The 23,219-nt window shown below is 54.5% G+C and overlaps 2 protein-coding genes and 1 long non-coding RNA gene across 3 annotated transcripts; 1 reads left to right on the top strand and 2 right to left on the bottom strand.

Annotated features, from left to right (window-relative positions):
• Window positions 1–1,882: 1,882 nt before the first annotated feature.
• Window positions 1,883–8,674, bottom strand: LOC122125828 (optic atrophy 3 protein-like). Its single transcript, XM_042700465.1, has 2 exons — window positions 8,440–8,674; window positions 1,883–2,526 (listed from the first exon to the last, which is right to left on the bottom strand). The coding sequence occupies exons 1-2, from the start codon at window positions 8,579–8,581 to the stop codon at window positions 2,117–2,119; spliced, it is 552 nt and encodes a 183-aa protein (XP_042556399.1). The 5' UTR covers window positions 8,582–8,674; the 3' UTR covers window positions 1,883–2,116.
• Window positions 8,675–9,256: 582 nt separating this feature from the next.
• Window positions 9,257–10,916, top strand: LOC122125902. Its single transcript, XR_006150787.1, has 3 exons — window positions 9,257–9,434; window positions 10,432–10,625; window positions 10,754–10,916. It is a non-coding gene; the product is annotated as an uncharacterized LOC122125902 (long non-coding RNA).
• Window positions 10,917–14,195: 3,279 nt separating this feature from the next.
• Gpr4 (G protein-coupled receptor 4) lies at window positions 14,196–15,311 on the bottom strand. The gene has a single exon (XM_042700228.1). The coding sequence runs from the start codon at window positions 15,309–15,311 to the stop codon at window positions 14,196–14,198; it is 1,116 nt and encodes a 371-aa protein (XP_042556162.1).
• Between the last annotated feature and the right edge of the window lie 7,908 nt (window positions 15,312–23,219).

Raw genomic sequence — 23,219 nt, 5'->3', positions numbered from 1 at the left:
TGGGTTACAATGGGTATGGGCATGGAGTCTCCCCTTAAGCTCCTCCTTTTATCCTGCTAGGCCATGCCAAGTTCCGAAGCTCCTCCCTCCACAGCAGCGTCCCTGCTCCCAGAGGAGCACTGCCCCTCTGCCTGCATCTGTGGCTCCCTGAAATTTGGACCTTGTTGATTGAATGTGGGGATCTTTGTGCTGCTCCCCATTTCCCATGCATCTGGGTCTCTAGCTGAGACACGCCCTATTTTCCTGGCTCATCTACCTCACTCCCTGGGCCTTGGGTCCCTCTTGGACTGAGGTGATCCCCCTGGGACTGTTTCCCAACGTGGGAAAGAACTCCCAGGATACCTCTCTGTCCTTCCCACCAGCTTTCCTGGCTCTGCTCTGGGTTTCCATGTGCTCTGGACCCGCGTTCAGGTCCCCAGATGTGTCCTTCACATGCCTTCCTCACTCTTGGGCTGTTTTGCTTTTTTGGTAATGCTGGTATTTGAACTCAAGGCTTTACACTCGCTAGGCAGGCACTCTACCATGTGAGCTATGCCCAACCCAGTGAACCAGCCACACAGACTGCACACTGCTGGGTCGCCCACCTTCAGTGGTGAAGCCAGGGAAATAGGGTGCTGGGCCCAGGGGCGAGGCTGAATGACTGTGAGGTTGGCAGGAGTCTTCCGGGTGGGGGAAATGTAATGGACGGAATGGTGGAACCCTAAAGATATGTCCTCATCCTAAACCCCTGGAACCTGCTCATGTGTCTCTATTTAGAAAAAGTTGGGGGGGGGGGGAGATGGGAAGGGATGGGAAAGGGAAACAAAGTAGGAAGCAAAAATGTTTGATAATGTACTCATTAACTTGCCCATGTAATTGTAACCCCTCTGTACAGTATTTTTACAATAAAAAAACAAAACACTACACTAAAAAAAAAGTATGCACTTATAATTAAGGATCTGTGTGTATGTGTGTGCGCGCGTGCACGTACATGCGTGCCCACTGGGGCTGGGGCTTGAACTCAGGGTATGATCTCTTGGCTTTTTTTTCTCAAGGCTGGTGCTCTACAAGGAGCCACAGCTCATGTCCAGCTTTTTGGAGGTTAGTTGGGAGATAAAGAGTCTCACAGACCTTTCTGCTCAGGCTGGCTTCAAATGCTAATTCTCAGATCTCAGCCTCCTGAATAAGGTAAGATCACAGCTATGAGCCTCTCTGGTGGACCCTACCTTCGGAGACAGTGTTCTCACAAGAGACAGAAGAGAAGGCCACGTGGATTCCGAGGTAGAGCCAGAAGGACCGGCACCAGCAAAGCTGGAGAAGGGAGTATGGCCCCTGACCACACCTAAACCGGAGCCGAAAACCCAGGCCAGTGCTGGGCTGTCACTTTCTTTGGGGTAAGAAGGAACATGGGAGGTGAGCACACCTGGGGCCCGGGCCAGCCCGCACAGATGCAGACAGAGGGGCGTCCACAGGAGACAGGGGTGTGGCGGTGGAACCCACCGACAAGCAGGCCCCTAAGAAGTACCACTGAAGACGACCTTGGGCAGGCCAGGAAAGGATGTGCTTACGGATCACAAGGCCCGGAACAAACAGCTGAGGCTGCCGCACATCTGCACTGACCCCAGCTACAGAATCAAATTCTCCACTGTGGAGGGAGGCTGCTACTACACAGCTATGCCACCGACTAACGGAGGAGCGGGCGCTGGTGGGCCATTCCACTCAGGTCCCAGGGGAAGGAACCGCGACCCAGTCAAGGGGGAGACAGGATGACTTGAATCCATCCTTTTTCCTCTGTCTCAGAAGATCTGGGAAGTAAGGGTCCTGGGAGTGGCAGCCAGGTGACTAACTCAAGCCCTGGCTCCCTTCTGCTTTCCCAGGACCACCTGGGGGCTGGGTTGGGGACTGAACTGGGGGGGGGGGGGGATGAACACTGTGGGCCTCAGCTCAAGGGCATGAGCGCAGGATGACTCCACCGGCGGCGATGGTCCCAGGGGAGGCAGTCCCGGTCCGTAGGGATCGTGGGATGTTCGAAGGCTCAGGTGCATCCTCATCCAGTGGATTCTGATGGGATCCGCAGCCAGGGATGTGGAGGAAGAGAGTGGCCCTGGGGCTCACCGGCCACACCCAAGTCTGGCTCCTACTTCTCCGTCCCGGTGTGGGGTGGGGCGGCGGGGAGGGCGCGGTCTTGGTGGGCGTGGCCGAGGTGGGCTTGCACCTCCCGTAGCTCGGCCCGCAGCTCGTCCAGCGCGGCCCGCGGCGCCGCCTCCCGCGCCTGCGCCTGCAGCGTCTCCAGCGCCAGCCCCAGGCGGCCCACCTCCACCCGCAGCGCCTCCCAGGCCGCCAGCCGCTCCTCCTCCTTGCGGTGCTGCTGCGTCTGCTGGCGCCAGTACTCCAGCACCAGGCAGCCGCCGCCCACCACGAAGATGGTGGCCTCGCCCAGCAGCTCGGCGCCCAGCTCGGCCGCCGCCTCCTCGTTCAGCGGTTTGATGGCCGTGCCGCGGAAGCCCATGATGCGCATCTTGGTCCGCATCTCCACCCAGTGGTACACTGCGGGGGGGGGGGGGGGGGGGAGACAGGGGTCAGCGCGCTGGGCGGGGGGCTGCGGCAGGGCAGGGCACCGCGGCTCACGCCTGCCGTCCCAGCCGCTCGGCGGGCTGAAATCTGGGGATGGCGGTTCAAAGCCAGCCCCGGGCAGGAAAACTCGTGAGACTCTTCTCTCCAGTTATCCAGCCAAAAGCCTGAAGTGAAGCTGTCGCTCCAGTGGGAGGGCGACAGCCTGGACTATAAAAGACTCAGAGACAGCGCACGGGTCCGGACTACCACCCACCTGCTTGTCCTCCCTGGTATCGCCGGAGACGACAGGAGTCCACCACTCTGCCCAGCCATTGAGCCTCCCAGCAGCCGGGAAGACAGGTGCCTGTCACTACACCCAACCAACTGGCCGAGGCGCAGTCAAGAATGTTTCTGCTCAGCCCGGCCTTGAACTGCAATACCCCGACCGTCTCTGCTTCCCAAGTAGTTGCAATTACAGGCTTGAGTCACCAGGTAGACTTCTCACCCAGCACTATTTGGGGAACTGCTTCTCTCTCTAATAGGCTTCCTCCCTCAGGTAGCCAGACAGAAAGTAGTAAACTCCTTAACAAAAGATCATTTGTAAAGATAATGACAACATATCAGATGAAAAGTATAATTATCAGTTAATAAGTTATCACCCTAGAAAACACAGCTTCCAGCCAGTCCCTGCCCTGGCTGCCTTCCCTGGATATATTATATTCCATTCAGTTTAAAGCTCACCCTAAAGTTGGACACAGTAGAGCATACCTGTAGTCCTGGCACTCAAGAGGCTGAAACAGGACAGGCCCTGCTGGCTTATGCATGTCATCCTAGCTACTCAGGAGGCTGAGATCTGAGGATCGTGATTCAAAGCCAGCCTGGGCAGGAAAGTCCATGAGACTTATTTCCAATGAACCACCAGAAAACCAGAAGTGGAGCTGTGGCTCAAAGTGGTAGAGTGCTAGTCTTGAGCAGAAAAGCTCAGGGACAGCACCCAGGCCATGAGTTCAAGCCCCATAACTGACAGAAAAAAAATTTTTTTAAAAGCTGAAACAGGAGGATTATGAGCTCAGGGCCAGTCTGGCTACATACTTAGGCTCTGTCTCAAAACAACAACAACCAAAACACAACAAAGAAAACCCACGTCACCCTAAGGATGATAACTGGATTGTATGACCCCAGAGCCAGCAGAGTGGCAGCTGCCAGTCTCTAGTGAGACGCTGCCTGCCAAGCATCTGAGAATCTTGTCTCCCTGTGCCTGGTCCAAAGGGTCCAGGAGGGGTTAGCCCCGCCCCTTGGCCTGGCCAATTAGAGCAGTGCATTCTCTGGGCCACAGTGATTGAGGGTTGGGGGTGTGAACCAGGCTGAGCCTCTAAGAATCAGCTCTAGAATTGTGGGAATGGCTGGGAGGAGGCATGTCTGGGGTTGCTTTGCTAGACCCTCAAAGAGAGCAACAGAAAGCTGTGAAACTTGAGTTTCACTGGCTGTTATACTAACCCTCCTAGCAAAAGGCTGGGCTGAAGGCGTGGCTCAAGTGGTAGAAAGCCAGATATGCAAGCAAACTGGGTAAGTACAAGGCCCCAAATTCAAACCCAGGTACTCACAAGCCAACCAACAAATGTCAGGCCTGGGCCTGTACCACACTGCACTGCTTCCTGTCAGCTTATCAAAACCATCTCACCAAGCTGACCTCCCCTGCCACTGCAGGGCACCCTGGGACTCAAGATCTGGTCGTGGGCAGTGAGGGGCGGATGGGGGGGGGGCTTCTTGAAAGAATTTTCTCCTTGAGAAGAGTCTCTCACCTGTGTCCCCCCCCAAGCACCACCTTCTTGCCCCCTCAAGTATCAAAGCATGCTTAGCGCTCCAACACCCTGTTTAGATCATGATACCTGTCTGAATGCCACCTGTGAGCCAGTCACCAAACTAACCCCACCAGCCCTTGGTGGGACCCCCGGCCATGGGTCTGCCTTCGTGTCTGATTAGGATTTGCTGGCTGGTTTTCACTGAATAGGGGTGGGAAGGAACACAGAGCCTCTGGGGGCTCCACTAGCAGGGTGCCGGGCGCCCTCTCCTGGCCACTCTGGGTATCTTCAGCCAGGGCACATCTTCACAGACATTCCCAGATTGCAAGCTAAGTTACCTTCACATGAAGAAGGAGGGCTTCTGTTCTCCCCCATGCCAAGGATGGAACCCCAGGTCTTGCACGTGCTAGCGAAGAGGCTAGAGAGAGCCATGCCTCAGTGCTTTTTTGTCACAGCACTTCTAGCAGAGCTGGGCCTTCCACTGGAGATCCTCTTGCCTCAGCAGCGTGAGTAGCTGGGATTTGGGTCACCAGACCACAGAAATAACTTAGAAACTCAAGGCCAAGGGCTGGGAAGGTGGCTCAGTGGTAGAGTGCTTGCCTTGCATGCATGAGGCCCTGGGTTCGATTCCTCAGCACCACATAAGCAGAAAAAAAAAAAAAAAGCTGGAAGTGGCACTGTGGCTCAACTGGTAGAGCACTAGCCTTGAGCTGAAGAGCTGAGGGACAGCGCCCAGGCCCAGAGTTCAGGCCTCACGACCAGACCCAAAAAAAAAAAACTCAAGGCCAAACCCCAACTAAGGCCTATGCAGAATGCCCAGTGGGTGGGAAGACCATTAATGCAAATATGGGAAAATATTTGTCCTATGAGCAAAGAAGCATGAAAAACACCCATCTGTAGTTTTAAAATTATTGTTAACATTCCTTTTCATTTTTTTCTTTCTTTCTTTCTTTTTGCCAGTCCTGGAGCTTGAACTCAGGGCCTGGGCACTGTCCTTGAGCCTCTCAGTGCTCAAGGCTAGTGCTCTACCACTTGAGCTACAGCACCATGTCCGGCTTTTTCTGTGTATGTGGTACTGAGGAATCGAACCCAGGGCCTCATGCATGCTAGGCAAGCACCGCTAAGGCACCTTCCCAGCCCCATTCCCTTTCATTCCTGAGTCTGTGGTTACAATACAGCCCTGTGGTAGATGATGGAAATGACTATGAATGCACACAGGCATGGGAAGAGACCGCCCTGAACATCTTGAGAATACAGATGTCTGAAATCACCAGCAACAGCCTGGCTGTCACACCCCACAACCGACGTGCCACTCTGGACATTATAAATAGATTCCCAGGAAGTGATTTTCAAACACCGGTCCACTCTGGACCCCAAAGCCACTTACCCCTCTGCCCCGCCCCCCATGGGCTACATGCCCCATCCTCGTGGGGCTGAGCTTAACTAGATGTTTGGCCTCTCTTTCTCTGTTTTGTGCAGGGACACAGCCAGCAACAGCACAGCGGGAACTGGAGGGTGGGAACTAGAGGAGGAAGCAGTCTTGGCCTCCAGCAGCGATGGCATGGGAGAAGAGGCTCTGTGGTATCTTCCTAGCCAGGACTAAGAACCAGAACTAAGAATCTGTGCTCTGAGCCAGGTCCTTCATACCCACAGCCTCATTCTGTGCCTACCCGCATCTGGTCAATGTAGAAAAGGAGCTTGAGGGACAGTAAGCTACTGGACATGATCACACAAGTAGGAAGTGGAGGTGCCCAGGTCTAAACCCAAGAGTCTACTCTACTAGGCAGTCTTCAGTGGCCAGCGTCAGGGTCTGTGTCAGAAGCTGCTCAGATTGTCAGCACCAGACTTGGCTGGGGGGGGGGGGGGGGGGAGAGAGCAGGAAGGGGACATCAGCATCCCTGCTAGAGAGACTGACTGAAGAGGAAGGAGGGAACCAACCCAGGGTCCCAACATGCAGGTGAGCCTCCTGAGGACTAGATGGGGTGTGGCTCAAGGGTAAAGCATGGCCCTACTATGGGCAAATCAATGGCTTCATTCCATCCCCAGCACCTACTCCCCAAAAAAGCACAGAATATATGCATAAAACAGGTATTTATAAAGGCTCAGTGTCATAAGGACTGGGAAATAAAACCCTTGTTATGAAATGCCCAGTGGACAGTGCCTAATGATGTCATACCCACTACACAGAAGAGGACACTGAGGCTGAGAAGGACTAAAGGCTCCGCTCAAAGTCACTAGCCTGAAAAACCCTGTCAGAATGACTCCACACGCCATCTTCCCCACAGCCCTCCAGGTCGTGGGGCTTGAACTCTGGGCCTGGGCACTGTCCCTGAGCTCTTCAGCCCAAGGTGAGTGTTCTACTACTTGAGCCACAGCTCTACTTCTCGTTTTCTGGTGGCTAATTGATGAGTCTCACAGACTTTCCTACTGGGGCTGGCTTTGAACTGATCCTCAGATCTCAGCCTCCTGAGTAGCTAGGATTACAGGCGTGAGCCAGTGGCGCCCAGCACAAGCTATCTTTTTGGGGGGAGGAGGGTGCTGGTACTAGAACTTCAACGCAAGGCCTGGACACTATCCCTTAGCTTTCTTACTCAAGGCTGGCACTCAACCACAGCTTCACTTCTGGCTTTTTTGGTGATTAACTGGAGATGAGAGTCTCGTGGACTTTCCTGCCCTGACTGGCTTTGATCCATGATCCTCAGATCTCAGCCTCCTGAGTAGTTAGGATTACAGTCATGACCACTGGTGCCCAGCTTTCACAAACCATAACAGGAAGACAAGTCACAATATTTGGGGGAAAGGTAGAAGCAGGAAGCAATCAAGTCTGGAGTCTAGAGTTCAAGCCCCACCTCTGGCACAGTCCACCCGTGTGAGGGCAGCAATCCTTCTCTCACTCCCAAGACCTCAGTCATTCCTTTTATAAACGTCAGGAAGTCACCTCGTTAACCTGGCCAACACCAGAAGATGATGACAACTGATATGAAACACATTCTGTGACTCACAAACCCCAACACTATCCTATTCTGGATTTCAGGCCCAGGCAGAAAGACAAAAACCAAAGGACAAAGATGTCTTGGCATTTGCACATGCGCCTTCCTCTGCCTCAACACTGTCCCTGTTGTCTGGGGGGGGAGGGAGGGGTGATACCCTTCAGGTCCCACTCCTACATCTCCTCTGCCTGAAAGTCCTTCCTGACAGCACTGTCCACCAGTGAACAGCTGACAGAAGTAATGGGTGGGTGGATGTGGCGGCTTGCTACCCCCAGAAGTTATATTCACTTATCTCTTATTCCCAGAGCACGCGGATCATCTTTTGACAGTAGCTCATCGTTTGGGCGTTGGCTATACCCATCAGATCTCGGTTCAGACAGACCCTTCTGGGGGGGGAGGGTCCCCATGCCTGGGGCCCGCGGGCTCCTCTGAGCTCCAGTGCACGCTGGGATGTGGCTGATTGATCTAGAATATGTATCTGCCAGGTGTCCGCCGAAAGGCCTGTCTAGGCGGTCTACTGAATGAATGCACTGCGCCTGAACTTATTAACAAATACACGGATAAACTTGCCAGATTTTTGAAGACACGCCCCCAGACCTCAAACTTCACCCTCAACTCACGCCTGGCGTAAAACTAGGGCACTCGTGTATTCTAAGTGCATGACATAAAGCACATCCCATGACAAGCGGGAAATTGAAGAACGGGTGGCTTTGGGGGAGCAAAACCGCCCAAGGATGGCTCGGCAAAGCACCCCAGTTGGGTCCCCCCCCCCCCCCCAGTCCCGCCTATGGCTCCTTTCTGTTCTGGAAAGGCCCGCCCAAATTGAGCCGGTTTCCCCAACTATTGGCTCGTCTAGACGTCAGTCTCCACAAACTCTCTTCTTCTATTGGCTGGCGTTTACAACGCGCGTGCTAACGCCTTGTCCCGCCCCTTGCCCCAAGCCCGCCTTCACTATTGGGTTACACAGACGCCTTTCTCCCAGAGGCCCTCCCTTATTGGCCGCAGGACTTTGCCGGTTCAGGCTGTGATTGGTCACAGGTAGCAGTCCATCCCCTAAGTAACCACCTGAAACGGGTTGGAGAATGGGAAGGTTGGAGGGACGTGGGGTCACTCACGCTGAGCCGGCGGAAGGCAGATGTAGGTCTTGAAGAACTCGCTGCGGCGAGCGGCCGCCTTAATTCGGTTGGCAAGCGGCTTACTGACCTGCCGGATGCCCAAGTAGAGCAGCTTCGCCATCGGGAACGCGCCCACCACCATCTTGGCGGTCGCACGGAGCACGCGCAACCTAGCCGGCGGGGCGGGGCGGCTCCGACCGCTCCACTCTTCCCCCGCCCGCGGGAGGGCCGTGCGTGCCCACGTCCATGCGTGCGTACGTACGCTCCAGGAGGGAAAGGGTAACTGCAGGGGCGCCCCCTGACGTCACCGCGTCGACGCCGACGTCCCTGCGTCCGTGCGCTAAATATGCAAATATACGGCGGAAGTGAGGCGATCAGTGGGCGGTGCCGTTAAACGGCCGCTCGCTCACGGGAGCGGGTAATGGATTCCCATTCCCGCCTCGGCTGACGTCACCGCGCCGCTGTGTGACGTCAAGCGCTGAGTCGGTTTCCCCGCCCAAAGGAGGTTTCTTGATAGTCCTAATTAGGTTTAATGAGTCCCCAATAATCCATCTTCCAAAATTTAGAGCTCTCCCGGGGATGAGGGAGGAAATGGGCCGTGTGTCACCCGGATCTTGGAATCCCAACTCCCCCTCCCCGTTTACGCGCTGTGTGACCCCGGGCCAGTGACTCAACCTCTCAGAGCATCAGTATTCCTGTTTCTAGTATTCCCGTTTCTAGCCTTACAGGGTTGTTGGCTTTATGTGAAAATATGACTTTTAAAACCTTTAAAAAAAAATAAACTATACAACTTGTGGGTGGGAATTGACAGGCCGCTGGAGGACAGAGGCAGCTGAGAAAAGCCACTTCCTTATATACCACCTTCCCAATCATCCTTTGGGGCACTAGCCTGAAACTGCTCAAACTCGGAAAACAAAAGTTCCTGCTGACCCAGCCACATACAACCTTACAGGAATGGGAGGAAAAAACTGGGAAGGGTGACATTGCCCAAAAAGGTATGTATAGCCGGGCCCAGTGGCTCCCACCTGTCATCCTAGCTGTTCAGGAGACTGAGATCTGAGGATCGTGGTTCAAAGCCAGCCTGACTTTTTTTTTTGCCGGTCGTGGGGCTTGAACTCTGGGCCTGGGCACTGTCCCTCAGCTCTTGAGCTCAAGGCTAGCACTCGACCACTTGAGCCACAGCGCCACTTCTGGTTTTTTGATGATTTATTGGAGATAAAGAGTCTCACGGACTTTCCTGCCCAGGCTGGCTTTGAACCGTGATCCTCAGATCTCAGCCTCCTGAGTAGCTAGGATGACAGGCGTGAGCCACCCATGCCAGGCTGTTTTTTGTTTTTTTCTTTAAATGTGTGTGTTTGTGCGTGCGTGCATGTGTGTGTTGCTCTGGGATGGAAGCCAAGAGCTACACCCACACACACACACTTGTGTGTGCCTGCGGGGTGTGGCACATGTCCTCTGGGCCTGCAGAGATTGATGGCCCTGCCCCTGGGCTGATAGGCGTCCTCAGGCAACCCCACTTCCTCCTCTAGAGGGTGAGGGTCCCCAGGGAGCTGGCTCTGGAAGGACAAGTCCTGGGCTGTTGTCCCTTACCCAGCGGGGAGCAAAATCTTATAAACAAGGGCAGGCCTGGGCTGAAATTCCTGCTTGGTGGGGTGTGCGGTGGGTAGTTAGAAGGAGAGGCAGATGGACAGCTGGGCAGAGGAGGTGGGAGAAGGACTCCAGGGCTCTCCTCCACTGTCCCCAGGTATCTACTCTGATTCCCCCAGTGCCCTTCAGTAAGCACTAAGAGACCTGTGAGATGTCAGAAGTCCTCCCTGTAATGAGGGTAGCTGGGCATGGTGCTGCACATCTGTAGTCCCAGCATTGGGGATACAGAGGCAGGAGGATTGGAAGTTCCTGGCCAGCTTGGGCTACACAGGGAGATCTACACATGTGGGGTGTGTGTGTGTGTGTATGTGTGTGTACCCACACTTGTCTGAATTATGGCCATAGGAATGACTCTTCCCAGAATCCCTTCTGAATGAGACATGGGAGAGCCTGGGTCTTGGGACCAGTCCTGTCTTCATTTGCCAACTGAGGCTGGAGGGAAGAAAGAGTTTGCCCAGAGTTCCAGAAAGAAGCAAGATAGAGCTGAGGCGGAACCCCAGGACTGCCGCCGGCAGCCTCACAGCACAGTAGCTGCTCAGGTTTTTGGGTTTCTTTTTTCCTTTCTTTCATTATTGGGGTTTGAACGGAGGGCCTTGTGCATGGTCAGCAAACACTCTAACGCTTGAGCCCTATCCTCAGCCCTTTCATTCACCTGTTTGTTTTTCAGGAGCTCCCTACCTTTCTCTGGCTTGATCTTGAACTTCAAGATCCTCCTGCCTCAGACTCTTGAGAATCTGGGATGACCCATGCGGAGCACCACCATGCCCAGTTTATGGATTGAGATGAGGTCTTTAATTTGTCTTGTTTGTTTTCCCCCTTGGGCTGGAACTTCCATCCTCCCGTCTCAGCCTCTTGAGTAGCTGGGGTTTCAGGCATGGGTTACTGCACCTAGCCACCAATAAATGTTTCTTGACTGGTTGGGGAATGAGCATCTGATGGAAAGGCGCAGTGGCCAGGCTGCCCTGTGATAGCAGGGGGCTTGGGGGCGGGAGGGGGGCGGTGTCTGTTCAGAAGCAGTTTTCTGGGGTGGACAAGTGGTAGGACTTCCCAGAACCCTCTCCTCCCTCCCCCCACCATGCCATAAATGTTAGTCATTAAGTGCACTTTTCCATGCCCCTCTTCCCACTGCTTCCTTTGTCTTACAAGTGTTCCAGGAATCTCTTCTGAGAATATGTGTGTGTGTGTGTGTGTGTGTGTGTGTGTGTGTGTGTGTGTGTGTGATCCATCTTCCTGTCTCAGCGGCTTGTTTATACACCTGTGAGATCTTGGGAAAGGGCCAATGCATGTGAATCCAGGTGTTTGGTAAGGGCATGGCAGTGCCCTCCTGTAATCCCGGCACTGGGGAGGCAGAAGCAGGAGGATGGATGCCCATGCTGGGAAGGTGGCTCAGTGGTAGAGCGCTTGCCACGCATGCACGAGGCCCTGGGTTCGATTCCTCAGCACCACCTAAGTAGAAAAAGCTGAAAATGGTGCTGTGGCTCAAGTGGTAGAGCACTAGCCTTGAGCTGAAGAGCTGAGGGACAGCGCCCAGGCCCAGAGTTCAAGTCCCAGGACCAACAACAACAAAAAATACAAACACAAGAGCCGGGGGCATGGCTCAGGTGGTCGATCGCCTGCCTGGCACATGGGAGACCTTGGGTTCCAGCCCCAGTATTGGGTGGGGAAAAAAAAAAACAGAACACAACCCTTAGTGCTCCCTTCCGCTGTCCTTCCCGGTGATTGGACAGGGGCAGTTTCTGCTGACCCGAGGCCAGGGAGGGAGGGGTCCCTCCAGCAGGGCAGGCTTCCCCAGCCCCCTTGGGGCGCGTGGGAATAGACAGATGGGGGGGAGGGGGGGCCGGGGTGACCTTGGCACTGCGTCATCTACTGATGCCTGAGCTCTTGGTTCATTCCCAGAAGCCTTCTCTGCCCCTCCCTCCCCCCATCTCCTTTTCCCAGAATGCCATCGCACAGTGCCACGGGCCCGGGCCCTGGCCTGCTCCCTGCTCTGTCCACAACCCCTCACACCCATCCAGCCCCAACACCTGCAGCCAGCCCACCAGCCCCTGGCATCCACCAGTACCTCCCATCCATCCATCTGTCCATCTGTCCTCCACTAAACCCATCCCCCCAGGCCAGGTCATCAGGCAGATTTGTGTGACTCTGTACGGCCCCTCCTTCCAGTCCCATCTCCCATCTTCGCCCTTCCGATTCTCCCTGTAATCCACTCCCACACAATTCACACACATACTCTCTGACCCCAGGGCCTTTGCACTTGTGTCCTCTGCTCTGCCCGAATGCTTAGCCACAGAGCTGACTGCCTGGCCTCCTGCCACCTTTGGGTCTTGGCTCCTAAACCACCTCGGTGGTCCCTCCCCTGTCCCCTTTGTCTCCATCAGGCTCCAGGTTGCCCTCTGTCCCCCTTAACTGCCTCAGTTTCCTTCCTTTCTAGTGCTTTTTTTGCGGGGGGAGCAGGGGACAGTACTGGGCCCTGAGCTTGCTAGGCAAACACTTGAGTCATGCCTCCAGCCCTTGATTTTTACCTTTTAGAAGAACATTTGGCTCATTTCCTCAGCCCCTAGTGCAGGAGCTATGGTCCCCAAATGGCAGCAGGATCTAGGGGCTCATGAGGGCTCACTGTGTCTGCTAACACTGCCAGACCAGGAGGACAATAGTTTAAGTCAATTGTGAGAGCCAGATGCAGTGGTGCACTCTTGTCATCCCCACACTCAAGAGGAAGAGGCTGGAAGATCAGGAGTTCCAAGCCATCCTGGAACCTCAAAAGAAAACAAAAAGCTGGGCACCCATGGCTCACGCCTGCCATCCTAGCTACCCAGGAGGCTGAGACCTGAGGATCACAGTTCAAAGCCAGCCCGGGCAGGAAAGTCCATCAGACTCTACTCAGAAAAAGCTGGAAGTGGTGCTGTGGCTTAAGTGGTAGAGTGCTAGTTTTGAGCCAAAGAAGCTCAGGAAGAGTGGGTAGGCCTATATAGTTCAAGCCCCATGACAAAAAAAAAAAAAAGCAAATTGGATGGCCTGGGCTACTCATACCTGTAATCCTGGCTATTCAGAAAGTGTCCATTGGAAGGATCATAGTTTTTTTTGGGGGGGTCCAGTCGTGGGGCCTGAACTCTGGGCCTGGGCGCTGTCCCTCAGCTCTTCAGCTCAAGGCTAGCGCTCTACCACTTGAGCCACAGTGCCACTTTGGCTTTTTTCTTTTTGCTTATGTGGTGTTGAGGAATTGAACTGAGGGCCTTATGCATGCAAGGCAAGCGCTCTACCACTGAGCCACCTTCCCAGCCCCAGAAGAATCATAGTTGAAGGCCGGTCTGGGCAAAAAATTTTAAAAGACCCCATCTCAACAAATAAAAGGCTGAGCACAGTGAGTAAAGCTTCCCACCCCAGCTACAAGAATGGAATGGTTAACAGGAGGATCATGATCCAAACCAGCCAGGCACAAAACACCCTATTGGAAAAATGACAAATCTAAAAAGAACTAGAGGGTGGGAGGAGCTTCTGCAGTAGAGAACTTGCAGCAGCGGGACCTGTGCAGGCACCTGACCTCAAAGCCCAGTACTGTTGAAAAAAGAAAAAGAAAAAGAGAAGGTGAGTTTTTCAGGGGATTATGGGTGGAAGAGGATGGTTGAGCAGCAACACAACAGGCTCGGTCCTGTCTTTTCTGGTATTTTATATTTTATTTTCTTGGTGCTGGGCCTGAGGCCTGAGCCCTGGGCGCTGTCCCTCCGTTTGCTCTTTTTCCCTTCTGTTCTTTTTCTTGCATGCTGGTGGTAGGGCTTGAACTCAGGGCCTACCTGGGTGCTCCCCCTTAAGTTTTTTTTCACTCAAGGCTGACACTCTACCACTTGAGCCACTTTTCCCTTTTCCGGCTTTGTGCTGATTAACTGGAGATAAAAAAAAGAAAGAAGTCTCAGGGACTCTCCTGCCGGGCTCTGCCTTTGAAACTCCATCCTCAGCGCTCAGTCTCCGGTAGTAGCTAGGCTGACAGGCCCAGGAGCCATAGGTGCCTCATGAATATTCACGAGCCCGGCCCCTGCTCATGAATATGTACAGCGGTGGCTTCCGCGCGCATTTGCATGCTCATTTGCATACGCCCACCGGGCCAGGGAGGGTCACTGGGTGGGCGGCAGCAGCGCCCAGGCCTGTACCTGCTCCCCCGCGGCGTCGGGGGTTTCCAGGCCCCCCGCGGCCTTGGCGCCTTTGCAGACGGCCGGCGGCGGCGGCGGCGGCGGCGGCGGCGGCAGCGGCAGCGCCTCCAGGGCGGTGGCGGCGGCGGTCACCTCCCGGGGCGGGTGGCCGGCCAGGAGGCGCAGCAGGTGGTGCAGGGCCCGGGCGACGTCCCCGCGGGCGCCGTCGTGCACCAGGCAGTAGAGGATGGGGTCGGCCACGCAGTTGAGGCTGGTGACGGCGAGCGAGCCGTGGTAGGCGGCGAAGACGCGCTCCTCCAGGCGGCAGTCGCCGGGGCGGCCGAGGCGCGCGGCGCTGCGGGACAGCAGCAGCGCGTGGTAGGGCGCGAAGCAGAGCAGCGCGATGGCCAGCAGGCCGAGCGCCAGGCGGCGGATGCGCGCCTTCTCGCGGCGCTCGGTGGACACGCTGGCCCGCACGGCGCGCAGGATGCCGCGGTAGCACAGCAGCATGAGCGCCCAGGGCGCCAGGAAGCCCACGAACACGCGGTAGAGGTTCATCCAGGCCACCCAGGCCTCCATGGGGAACTTCTCGAAGCAGAAGGTGTGGTTGTAGCGGTCGCGGAAGAGCTCGTCGTGGAAGAGCGGCGCGGAGTTGGCGCCCAGCTCGGTGGCCCAGACCACGGAGCTGACGGCCACGGCGGTCTTGACGCGGCGCAGGCGCGCGAAGCGCAGCGGGTGCGCCACGGCCAGGTAGCGGTCCACGGAGATGCAGCACAGGAACGCCATGCTGATGTAGATGTTGGTGTAGAAGACGAAGCCAAAGAGCTTGCACGAGCCGGGCCCGTGGATCCAGTTGTCGTGGTGCAGGAAGTAGTCGGCCCACAGCGGCAGCGAGCCGATGTACAGCAGGTCGGCCACGCTCAGGTTGAGCAGGTACACGCCCAGCTCGTTGCGCTGCCGCACCTGCTGCGCCGCCGCCCACAGCGCCAGGCAGTTGGTGGGGAGCCCCACGCCGATCACCAGCGCGTACAGCGACGGCGGCAGCAGGTGGTCCACGCGCGCGTCCACGCGGCAGCCCTCCCCGGTGCGGTTGCCGCCCATCGCGGGGCCGCCGGGGCCATGGGAGGGGGGGGGACCCCGGGCCCCCCCCCACGCCCACACCCCCACACACACACTCACCCACCCACCCCTCGCCTCAAGGTGACATGGCTGGGGGGGGGGAGGGAAGTGATGGACAGGTGGGGAGGGGGGGCCAGGCAGGGTTGAACGGGGCCTCTCCTCTCCCCCAAGGGGGATGCGGGGCGGAGGGGAGGGGGGGAGCAAATGGGAGCCCCAGGAAAGTTGGGAGAAGCGGTGTTTATGAGAGAAAGAAGATCATGGCTGGAGGTGAGTGTGGCCTGACTCAAGATGGAATGTTCTGGAAGACACAGGAAATCTACTGGACAAGGCTTAGGATCAAAAAGACGGAGAGGCAAGGCCTCTACTCAACTGCTAGCATATTTCCTCCACCCCAGCAGGAAGGGGACCCTAGGGATCCTCTAGGAAAAGAAGGGGTACCCCCTCCCGTGGGGGAGAGGGGGCTCCCGCTGGGGACTGCAGGAAGGGCTATGAGAAGACAGGAAGGGAAGGGGAAGGGGAAAGAGATGGGGGGGGACTCAAGTTTTGTCCTGGTGGAGCACAAGGGGTTGGGATGAAGTGGCCCCCAACTCACAACCCGCCCTGATCTGGAAGGGCCTGTGGGGAGAGAAGACAGGTGTGAGTCAGGTGCCCCTCCCCCATGATCCAGAACAATGCCCAGACAATGCCCACTAAGACACAGATTTTTTTCCCCCTCCAAAATAGATGTTAATCACGTTAACATTTACTCCCTCTCCCCTCCCACTTTCCCAAATGACAACACGTCCTAGGGGGCTGCACCCCTGTGTTCAGGTAATTCCAGTGGGGTCCCTCCCAGGGGAAGGGGGATGGGATCCATCAAAGCCCTATCCCACCCCCCCAGGGGTCCTCAAATAGCTGCTGCTGGTACCCCAGGTACCCCAGATTTCCCGAGGCCTCTGGGCCCTGTGGAGATGGGGTGGGTGGGGCTTGTTCCTGGCTGAGACCTGCCTGTCATCCATGGAACCTCAGGGACACCCCCACCCCACCCCTCCACCACACCCCACGATCCTTCCAACCTAGAGTGTGTGCACAGATCAGTCTCTAGCAGCCAGAGGAAGGAGACTCCCCTGGGGCCAATTTCCTCCATGGACCAGGCCTGGCCCCCAGACCACCTGTGTCTTATCTGGAGATGCTGGTGTGTGGGGCAGGGTCCTGGCAGGTGCTCTCTGACAGACAGACAGACAGACAACCCGCTCTTCTCCACCTGACATCTGCCCACCATTCAGTGTCCCTGGAATCAACAAGGAACCTGAGACTTGCACGACGCCACCAGCCCCTATGTGACAACTGGGTGTGGGGTTGTTCCTGACCTTTTTCTGGGACAGATGGGGAAACTGAGGCCGGGAGCAGTGAGCTGTGATCTCCTTGCTGGCCAATGGAGATCTCCCCTGCCACTACCCTCTAGCCATTTTTTCACATTTTTCTGCAGGGGTGGGGTGTATCTCAGACCCCTTTGAGAATATGCTGGAGTATTTGGACCTTCTCCTACATACGTTAAAAAAAAAAAAAAAAAAAAGCATCACCAGGCGCCTGACTCACACCTGTGGCTATTTAGGAGGCTGAGATCTGAGGATCGCACTTGGAAGCCGGCCTGGGGAGAAAAGTCCTTGCAAGACTCTTGTCTCCAATTAACTACTCAAAAAACAGAAGTAGCACTGTGGCTCCAGTGGAAGAGCTCTAACCTTGATCAAAAGAGCTCACTGCCTAGGCCCTGAGTTCAAGCCCCACAACTGCCCCTCCCCCCCCAAAGCATCTATTACCTCTCCAGCCTGTTTTAGGAAGATGAACCCCAAATCTTACAGCCCACAAGAAGCTCCCTATACATGCATCCCATTTCCACAGGAACAGAGGAGGAAAACCCATGTGTGGTGATTTTTTTTTTTGGTGGGGGGGCAGACAGCAAAGACTGGTTTTCTCCCCCATCCCCACCCCTACCTTCCCCTGAAGGCCTTGGCTGTTCAGAGCACGGACACCCCTGAAATCCAAAGCCAGCAGAACTTCAGATGTGGAGGGTTAAGAAGACTACAAAAGATATAAGCCCACCCTCTGTATCCCACTCACCCCTCATTTCACTCACCAGCCCCCAGCCGGTCCCCCTTTCCTTCTGTGGGCTCCTGCTTCTTCCCTTTCCTCCCCCCCCCCCATCGGCAGTCCCAGGGGACTGGCCAGCTCCAGTCCCTTCATTAGGGATGAAATGTGATCAGCCAGCCTCGCTCCCCACCTGGTGTTGTAGCTGCCAGCCGGAAACCAGGGGGACAGTCAGGCCACCCTGACGCCAGGCGGGGGCCTCAGTTTCCCCATTTCTACCAAAGAAGTTCTTTTCTCCCTCTCCCTCCCCAACACTCAGCCCCCACCCACCACCCAGCAGGGAGTTATGATCCTGAGATCATAATTCTCCATCCCATGATCTCAAATCCTCAGCTTCCCGCCAGCGCAGTATGAGGCTTTTTAACTCTTCTTCTTCTTCTTCTTCTGCCTTTGCAGAATATTCCAGAACTCTCCCATCCCAAGATTCTAAAGTTCTATTGTTAGAACACTCTGATTTTTTTTTAAAAAGGCATTCTATGACTTTCATACTCTATTATTAAACCCTCAGTGATTTTTATCTTTGCCCAGCAAACACCAATACGTATTTCCTTTTTTGTTTTCCCCTGCAGAAATGAGAACGCATCTAGAGGTGAGCCCCACTTCCACACCACACCCCACCTCCATGATTGGCTTTTTTTTTTTTCTTTTTTAGCCTTCTAGCAAGCTGAATTTGAAGATTACCCAGCAAGCTAAGCAACTGACACTGGGAAGCAAGAGGGCAGAGTGGGGGTGGGGTGGCAGGTGATCACAGATGATCTACCTGGACCCCAGATTCTCACACCTGGGGGTACACTGACTGGGGCTGCTTCATCTCCTGGCAGAGCTTCCGCCTGATTCAGTTCACACCAGCTGACTTATTATTTGTCTAGACACAAACCAAATTATAGGTCCTGTCTGGAGGGAGCAGTGGGCTTCATGGAGCTGAGGGGGTGTGCCAGCCCCCCACCCCCTCTTCTGTGTCCTCTTTTTCTAGATCTCCACCCAGTCTCTCTCCCTCACTCCCTACCAGCTTGGTCTTAGAAATATATCTTTCTTCTGCACCCCCAAAACTCTCCCTTTCTGGCCTGTAGCCATTTTTAGCTACCCCATTGTCCTCCTCTTCCCAGATTTATCCAGTTTAACAGTCAGGGAAATAATCCAAGTTTCCCAGATTGGGGCTTCCATTGGGTAAGAGGACCCCTAAACCCCCAAGCCTGGCCCTGACTCAACTGTGGGGATTTCTACTCTTGGGCCTCAGTTTCCCCAGCTGTAACAATAGGGAGAGGGGCTTGACCTAGATGGTGCCCCCCCCCCCCCAGATCCTTCAGGGCCTCCAGCTAGGAACCTTCCAGACTGCCAAGATTTTTATGCTAATCTGCTTAGATCAAAGGATTGAAATATCCTGAGAGCCAGGATCGGAGAAATCTCCAAATTCCCAGTCTCCCTTTCCGGCATCCCTCGTGCTTTGATTCAAAGAGGCTCAAGTTCAAGGGCCCTGGGTTATAGGATTTCCTGAATTCCCAGAGCTCCCCCCAACCCTGCCCACCCAATCGTCCCTTGCATATTTTCCTTCCAATCGCTTCACCCCAAACCTGAAGTCAAGTTCACCAGCCCAGACCCGGCAGGTGAGGTGCAGCATCTGGGTGGGTTTGGGAGGAGTGGGGACTGACAGAGGGGCTGGAGAAGGTGTGTGTTGGGGGGTGCTGGGGATGACCTCTTACGAAATCCCCCAACATATCATCTCAGTGAGCCCCAAAGGCCAGTATGTCAAGAGAAATTCTAGAGCTGCTCCTTCTTCTCATTTCTTTTTTGGGAGTGTCATGTCCAAGGGGAGGGAGAGCTAGGCAAAGGCAGGAAGGAGTTAACAGTGTCTCAGCCAAATCCTGGAAGAGAGGAAGTGGGGGGAGGAAGTCCACCCCCCCCCCCAGCCAGGAATTCCTGAAATTGGAGGGTGGGACCTCAGGAGCAGCGGGGTGACTGCAAAAGGGAGACCTGGGGTCACTGGGACACTTAAGTGACACAGGGCTACACAATACATCTGCCCCAATCCCTACCCCTCCCCCCCCCATCCTGGGCCCACACAGTAACCTCAATGGAGGAAAATTCTGGATTGTCTTGGGAGTTGGAAAAAAAGAGATGAAGATGTGTCTGGAGGTGTCAGAACAGGGTGCGAGATGACAGACACAGAGACCAGACATGGGGAGACAGCGCACTGGAGAGGGAGCAGAGGAGAGACAGGGAGATGGGACCAGCGGAGACAGGGCACTGGAGACAGAGACAGCACCGAAATCCGGAGAGAGCAGGATGCCAGTGACTCACGCCTGTAACCCCAGCAACAGGAGGCTGAGATCTGAGGATTGAAGTTCAAAGCCAGCCTGGGCAGGAAGGTCCAGGAGACTCCTATCGCCAATAAACCACCAAAATGCCAGAAGTGGAGGTGTGGCTCAAGTGGTAGAGTGCCAGCCTTGAGGGGGAAAAGCTCAGAGGCAGCACCAAGGCCCTGAGTTCAAGTCCCAGGACCAGCACAAGGAAAAAATAACAGGCTAGAGACAGACAAGTAGAGACAGAGACAGGATGCTGGAGACAGATGGAACCAGAGCTGAAGAGGGAGGGAAGCAGACATAGAACCTGGGAAACAGGAGAGACAGACAGACACACAGAAACACTCAGAGCCAGAGACAGCTATCTCTGCAGACAGACAGACAGACAGATGAGACAAAAAAGGAGAGAGAAAGAGCTCAGAGGCAGGGAGAGATGATCAGAACAGATCAGACAGGTACCAGACACAGAGAGACAGAGCAAAGGGAGAAAGGGATGGAAGGCAGAGAGGGACAGATAGAGGGGACAGCCCAAAGGGACACAACAGAGACATCCTGAGCAGGGACCCCAGAACCAGGCAGCAGCCCAGCGGCAGGGCCAGGGCTGTGAGGGGAAACTGAGGCAGGAGGCTGGGAGGCCCAGGCACCTTACCTGCGCAGAGGCTGGACAGGGCAATCGGCAGCCACTTGCTGGGCTGTGACCAGGTCTAGGCTTGGTGGACCAGGGGCGGGAGGGCGGGACTCTGGGACCGAGGCCCCGCCCTGGCAGGCCCAGCCTCCCTTAACCCCTGCCCTGCCGCACCCTTTCACCCCAGCACCTGCTGCTGGATCCCCCCACCATCACATCCATTAACCCTTTCTCTCCAGATCTGCACTACCTCTAACTTTATCAGGCCCTTGGCTGGGGGGGGGGGTGGGCAGGCCCCCCACTGTAACCTCCCCCTGTAATTACCCTTCCCCCCACAGCCTCAGGAGAGAACACAAATCTAATAGCCCTGCAAGCTCTCTAACCACATACACCCTCACACTGGGGGCCTCGCTCTCTGCCTCAGTGGCCTCCACAGTCAGACTCATCATATATGGTCATTTTTCCCATGGGGAGGGATTGTCATTTTTTTTACTGAATCAGTGTTTTCAGATGTTAAAAGATGTCAGTCTGGCTGGGAATGTGGCTCAGTGGTAGAGTGCTTGCCTAGCATGCATGAAGCCTTGGGTTCGATTCCTCAGTACCATATACACAGAAAAAGCCAGAAATGGTGCTGTGGCTCTAGTGGTAGAGCACTAGCTTTGAGCAAAAGCAGCTTAGGGACAGCACCCAGGCCCTGAGTTCAAGCCTGAGGACTGGCAAAAAAAAAAAAAAAAGATGCCAGCTCGGGGGAGTGGGGAAGTGGCTCATGTGAGAGGGCAGATGAGAGGCCCTGAGTTCAAGTCTCAGGACTAAAAAAGAAAATCACATTCTGCTGCCTAACAGTCTGTACTATCAGGTTTTGTTGTTGTTGGTTTTATTTTTTGTTTTGTGAGTCATGGAGCACTGAGCTTTCTTGCTCAAGGTGAACGCTCTACCACTTGAGCCACAGCACCACTTCCAGTTTTCTGGTGGTTCATTGGAAATAGGAGTCTCATGGACTTTCCTGCCCAGCCTGGCTTAGAACCACTATCTTCAGAGCTCATCCTCCTGAGTAGCTAGGATTACAGGTGTGAGCCACTAGCATGCAGCTGTTTTGTTAGGTGTGTGTGTGTGTGTGTGTGTGTGTGTGTGTGTATGCAAGCGTGCATGCCCACATGTGCGTGCGCCCATGTGCGTCTGAGTACTATGGCTTAAATTAGGGCCTGAGTCATGTCCCTTGAGCCATAACTCCACTTCTGGCTTTCTTGATAGTTAACTGGAGGTAAGAATCTCACAGACTTTCTCACCCAAGCTGACTTTGAACTTCTGTCCTCAGCTCTCAGCCTCCAGAGGAGCTAGGATTCCAGGGGTGACTAGCACGCATAGAACTTGTCATGGCATAACATTGCATGTGTTGGGCCTTTGCCCCCCTTTTAATTATCTGCCTTCCCCAGGGAGGAGTATCATTGCCTGGTTTGTTTACTGTTTTGGGTCTGTTGCCTAGAAGAAGGTTGGGTACAGGCTAGGTGTGAAATACCCATTGTTTTCAGAGTAGATAAATGCTGGTAATTGCTACAGGAACCACATTTGCCTATGCCAATTACTATCATTAAATCCTGCACAAATTGCTCATGAGAAATCATTAGTGGTCAAAGGACTTGGATAGAAGGCATGTAGAACTCAAAAAAAATGACAGTTACTTGGGTTTGCAAATTCCATTTATTTATTTAGCCAGTCCTGGGGCTTGAATTCAGGGCCTGGGCACTGTTCTTTTTTTTTTTTTTGTCTGTTATGGGGCTTGGGCTCTGTCCTTGAGCTCTTCAGTTCAAGGCAAGCACTCTACTGCTTGAGCCACAATGCCACTTCCGGTTTTCTAGTGATTTCTTGGAGAGAAGAGTGTCACGGCCTTTCCTGCCCAGGCTGGCTTTGAACCGAGATCCTCAGATCTCAGCCTCCTGAGTAGCTAGGATTGCATCAGCCACGGGGGCCCTGCTGGGCACTGTTCTTGAGCTACTTTTGCTCAAGGCTAGTACTCTACCACTTGAGCCACAGTGCCACTTCTGGCTTTTTCTGCTTATGTGGTACTGAGGAATCGAACCCAGGGCTTCATGCATGCTAAGCAAGCACTCTACCACTAAGCCACATTCCCAGCCCAACCATTATTTTTTTGTTCAACTGTACTGATATTTGAACTGTGCCATACCCCCCAGCCATAATTTGGTTTGTTTTTTTCTTGGTGGTTCTGGGAAGCAACTTTAGGACCTCATACATTCTGGGCAAGTGCTCTTACTAACTGGGCTTTATAACTCATGCTGGCCTTATAACTTAAGATCTTCCTGTTTCCAGGAAGTGCTGGCATTATAGGCATGGACCACCACACCCAACCCTAATTTTTTTTAATTAAAATAAGAACACTCAGACTTTATCAAAATATTACAAAGAGCCCAGACAAGTGGACACACCCGGGAAACCAAACACCCCAATCCATACAGACTTTTCCAGCATATACCAGAGCCCTGGCTCCTGCTGCTTTTCAAGGCTCACACCCCGTTTGCCCCCACAGAGGTAATTCTCCTCTCCCTTTCTGCACACAGGATTACGTGAGCCTGTTCGACATCTTCACATGAATGAAATCATGTAGCAGAAACACACGAACAACAGCAGGAGCTGTAATTATAATCATTTGTTGTGCGGCCTAGGGTAGGTGACTTCACCTGTCTGAGCCATATTCTCTTCCTCCCTCCTTTTAAACATTTTCTTTTCTTTTGGTGGTGGTGGGGTGAGGGGTTTGAACTCAGAGCCTCACATTTGCAAGGCAGATGCTCTGCCACTTGAGACACAGCCACAGGTCTTTCAGGC

The sequence above is a fragment of the Dipodomys spectabilis genome, unplaced genomic scaffold (genome assembly GCF_019054845.1).
Source record: "Dipodomys spectabilis isolate Male_0828 unplaced genomic scaffold, ASM1905484v1 ptg000266l, whole genome shotgun sequence".
Classification (NCBI taxonomy): domain Eukaryota; kingdom Metazoa; phylum Chordata; class Mammalia; order Rodentia; family Heteromyidae; genus Dipodomys; species Dipodomys spectabilis.
Note: the sequence above shows the minus strand (reverse complement) of the source record. Positions and strands in the feature narration are given on the sequence as shown.

What these genes read in the sequence shown, in the direction of transcription:
- LOC122125828 (XM_042700465.1), bottom strand. Translation starts at nt 8,581, where the DNA reads ATGGTGGTGGGCGCGTTCCCGATGGCGAAGCTGCTCTACTTGGGCATC. An exon ending in CTGCCTTCCGCCGGCTCAGC is followed by an intron (nt 2,527 to 8,439) that starts GTGAGTGACCCC and finishes CCCCCCCCGCAG; the next exon opens with TGTACCACTGGGTGGAGATG.
- Gpr4 (XM_042700228.1), bottom strand. Translation starts at nt 15,311, where the DNA reads ATGGGCGGCAACCGCACCGGGGAGGGCTGCCGCGTGGACGCGCGCGTG.